The 4,458-nt window shown below is 44.2% G+C and overlaps 1 protein-coding gene across 2 annotated transcripts in view; it reads right to left on the bottom strand.

Annotated features, from left to right (window-relative positions):
* The window catches only part of Tep1 (telomerase associated protein 1), a 69,643-nt gene that overhangs the window by 43,892 nt on the left and 21,293 nt on the right, over positions 1-4,458 (bottom strand). For both annotated transcript variants that reach the window (XM_008832562.3, XM_029563324.1), the window contains exons 12-14: positions 2,834-3,002; positions 2,208-2,366; positions 873-950 (exon numbers count right to left, since the gene is read on the bottom strand). In XM_008832562.3, coding sequence (XP_008830784.1) covers positions 873-950; positions 2,208-2,366; positions 2,834-3,002 — 406 coding nt within the window. The remainder of the gene's footprint in view (positions 1-872; positions 951-2,207; positions 2,367-2,833; positions 3,003-4,458) is intronic.

The raw sequence follows: 4,458 nt of genomic DNA, 5'->3' as shown, positions 1-4,458 counted from the left end.
GATAAATCTTGGGCAGCCTTATTTTATGTATGTGAGTGTATTGCCTGCATGTAGGTAAGTGCACCCATGTTGTGCAATGCCCATGAAGGACAGAAGAGGCTATCAGATCCTGTGGAACTGGAGTTACAGACAGTTGTTAGCTGCCATGTGGGTGCTGGGATTCAAACCCAGATCTTCTGCAAGAACAACCAGTGTTCTTAACTGCTGAGCCATCTCTCCAGCCCCCATTATTTATTAATTTTCATTCTATGTGTATGAGTGTATTTCTTGCATGTAAGTGCACCTGTGTCATGTAATGCCCATGGAGGCCAGAAGAGGGCATCAGATCCCCCTGGAACTGGAGTTACAGATGGTTGTTCGCCACCAAGTGGGCGCTAAGACCTGAACCTGGGTCCTCTGCAAGAAGGCTGCTCTTGACCACTGAGTCATCTCTCCACCCCCAACTACACTTTTAAAAATTATATTTTAAGACAAAAGTAATATATTCTCAAAACTTAACCCTTTCTAATTATCTCATTACAGAGTCCCACTTTCTAATCTTGAGTTTATTTACATCTCTATCAATACTGTGGAAATACTAGCAGTGGTATGCTGCTGAGCAGTCTTCACAGCTCTGTATGCAGGGATGTACGGCTGGTGGCTTGAAAGCTGCCTTGGTGGAACAATCTGCACCATGGAAACTGGCAAACATTAACCAACATTCTTTTTTTCCCATTTATCATTAAAGACTTATCAGCGCATCCCTGTCTGAGGGACTGCAGCAAGGAGGGAGCTGGCGAAATCACCACACAGAGTATAAAAGATCAGCTTTGAAGGGTCAAGAAATGAGAAGCAGCTGGATGTGTGGCACACAGGGACCAAACTGGACTCACAGGGACCCTTTGGACAGCCAGAGACAGCAGGTACTTCCCAAAAGTGTCCAGGGACCATTCATCCTGTTCTTCCAACTCCTGAAGGAAAGAAACTTGGGTTATATGGTTGCACATGAGATATAAATGCTCTGGTCTGGTTATAGCTTGAATATATCCCCCAAGGATTCGTGTATTGACAGTTGAGCCCCACTGTGAGGTAGTAGGAGGGACTCAGCTGAACCATGGTATTAATAGGTAGGGCCTAATGAGATGCCCTTAGGTCGTCAGGCCCTTGGAAGAGTCTAAGGTTGCAGTGTTTCTAAGTCACATTTCAGCCATGCCTTAATAAAGAAACAGCTTGACTCTTAGCATCTGTTTTAAGGCCAAGAGCAGACCTGAGCACCCGTTCCTTCAGATGCCTCTCAGAACTGTGCTCCCCAGCAACGGCTTTGCTCATTTTTTACTGAAAAAGTTTCTCCAGCATGGAATGGGAAAGTAGAAGTCAGGACCCACCATTATTTTATCAGAGAATCTCACCCTTTGATCCCTAGAATAGCACACACACTCAGTTTCTCTCATTGTTTGCAATGAGAAAAGCACATGGGGCTTTCAGTGCTTTGATGTGTAAAGCATGCACACCCACATTTATACTCTGTCTTACAATATCTTGGGTGAGGGGCAAAGAGGGATCCTGAGGGATTAAGGTCATATGCCTAGGTAACAAGAGATCACTTTGTGAGCTTGTTTACATTATAAACAGTAACTTTTTGGCTACATTAGGTACAAGTCTTTAGTCCTGATTATGTCTATATTGTAAAAGTCATTCCTTCATACCTCTGACTTCTTGTAAAAATAAATTATTGTAAAAACCTAACCTGACCCATGAATCACTCTCTGGTTTCCTTTCCTTCCAGATGTGTTCTTGAGCACCCCCTCTGCCATGAGATCATGGAGTGAAGCTAATGCCAGTGCCATGCCCCTAAACCTCTAGAACCATGAGCAAAACAAACCTCTTTTCTTGGTAAAGTTAGCTTGCCTCTAGTGTTTCATTATAACACTGAAAGACTAACACAACCAATAAGAAAGCAGCACCAATTGTGTATATACTGTATGCTTCTTTGAAAAATCAAAACAAAACAAAAGCATACAGCTATGCATCCCAAGCTGGCCCTGAACTCTCTATATAACCCAGACTGGCCTTCTGCTTGCATTTCTCCTGCCTCAGCTTGCTGCCAAGTGCTGGGGTCATCGGTGTGCACCACCATACCTGACTATTCATGCCTTTACTAGTTATGTGAGATGTTCCCAGGCCTGTATCATTCACATATTTCTGGATGGTAGGGGCAGGTTTCTGACCTGGACTTGAGCCTGGAGCTGGGTGGCAGTCTTCAGGATACCTTCATCTGCCCTAAGCACTGCAGTCTTCACAGTTCCTCTTCCACACAGCAAAACGTCCACCTGCTCGGCCCGGGCCACCATCATTCCAATCAACAGCAGCACATAGTTCAGTGGGGGCTGAAGGGACAAAGCGTCAGGCTTAGAAAAGTCTCCCTACGGAACCCGTCCTTGCCTATCAGCTTGGAAGCCAAACTCCTCCCCTGGTTTGGGGGAATGGGAAAGGGATGATGGGTCTCTTCAGAGGGATCATCTTCAGCAGCTCTCAGGAAAAGCTGAGTGGAAGGGCAGCTGGGGGAAGCCAGAATCCCTGCCCAAATTCAATACTGGGACACAGTAAAGCGAATGTGAGATGTATTTGTGGTGACAGAAATTTAGAGATAATTGTTAAGTACTAGCCAAATGTGAAATGTTAGCATTATAGTTCATTAAAAAACTGACTAGAATTTCCCTTGTGGAACCAAGAAGCAAATCCATGCCACTTATTTTAGCTTGTGTGTCCCTCAGAGAACCAGGTCTGGAAACAAAAACCTCTCAAGACCCCAGCATCCTGCCAACCTCTTGGAAGAGGGCTTTTGTTTCTTTACCCCTTGTACATTACTCTTAGGATAGAGCCTATCTGCACCAGCATCTGTCAGATAAACCAAGAGGGTGCGGCCTGGCAGTGGGGACAGGTTGTGCTTCACAGAGAGGTTCACAGCTGCCTCCAGGGCCTGGCGATAGCGCTCCAGCATCTCAACATCACAGTCCCATTGTCTGCAGTAAGAAAACACAGACACAGGGGCTCAGAGGCTTATCTGACTGCCACTCTGAAACAGATGGGAAGAAAAGAACTTGCCGCTCAGATACTGAATCCTCTCCCTCCTCAAGTACCACCCTATCCTCCCACAGCCTCCCCCCTGCTTGTACAGAAGCTTCCCTTCTCTCCATGCCATAGGACTCATGGCAGGCAAGAAGAATCACCTGCAGTCACTCTCTGAAATCATTTGCCTCATTCATCTGCACTTACTTCAAGAGGCACAATTAACTGCTACAGATTTATTTACAGGCTGGCCTTAAATTCCTGCTCCTCCTGCCTCTACCTCCCAATAGCTATGCTGATGTGGGAGACACTGTTTAGATTTCCAGCTCATAAATATAGAAGAATGACAGAAATCTCACTCTCCAACTGTCAATGAAGCAGCTGGCTGAGGCAAAGATCACCAATGAATGAGCATCAACTACTCTGAAAAGATGGGGCCAAGCATGGAGGCACACAACTCTAAGCCTAGCTCTCAGGAAGCTGCGGCAAGAGGATCTCAAGTTTGACACCAGCCTGGGCTGTACAAGTTCAAGGGCAACTTAGGCTACATCAAGAGACTATTTCAGGCTGTCAAGATGGCTCAGCAGGTAAAGGTGATTACATCAAGCCTGATGACTTGAGTTCAATCCCTCACAAAAGTTGTCCTCTGACCAGCACATATGTGCTACAGCAGGCAAATACCCACACAGATATACACACAATTAAATAAATAAATGTAATTCTTAAGAGAGAGACTGTCTAGGAAGGGAGGGAGGGAGGGAGGGAGAGAAAGGAAAGAAGGAAAGAAAGAAAGAAAGAAAGAAAGAAGAAAGAAAGAAAGAAAGAAAGAAAGAAAGAAAGAAAGAAAGAAAGAAAGAAAGAAAAGAAAAAGGTGGATGTTAGTTTCCTTTGAACACTATCAATCTTAGCAACATTGTGGGTGACACCCTCAGTCCAGTCCAGTGGTTCCACTCAAATAGTAAACACAGATCACCTAAGATTCTGGTTGGAAACCTGAATGCATCTAAGTCTTTAGAGAGCAAGTCCATGGCATATGAAATAGGAAAGTGTGTTAGAGGACAACAGGAAGTGGACAGTCCAAAGCATGGGACATTGGGTGAGACCCTGAACCTGGCTTCCTTAGCATGTCAATGAACAAAGAAAGGTTTAAAAGATACAACCAAATGCATGGTAGATGTATTGTTTGGAGCCCGACTTGAATAAAACCCTGAAATGACATATTAGACAATTAAAAATCTATGAATATGGACTAGACAAAACCAACTAATCATTTTCAGTTTTGATAGTTATATTAATGATACTCATTATAAGAAAATGGCTATTTTTCAAGAGACACATGACATATAGAGAGGTAAAATAAAATGTGTCTCACTTGAACCAGTGTCCAGTCTATAAAGAGGAGGGTCAACA

Source organism: Nannospalax galili, unplaced genomic scaffold (genome assembly GCF_000622305.1).
Source record: "Nannospalax galili isolate Female #2095 unplaced genomic scaffold, S.galili_v1.0 scaffold196, whole genome shotgun sequence".
Classification (NCBI taxonomy): Eukaryota; Metazoa; Chordata; class Mammalia; order Rodentia; family Spalacidae; genus Nannospalax; species Nannospalax galili.
Note: the sequence above shows the minus strand (reverse complement) of the source record. Positions and strands in the feature narration are given on the sequence as shown.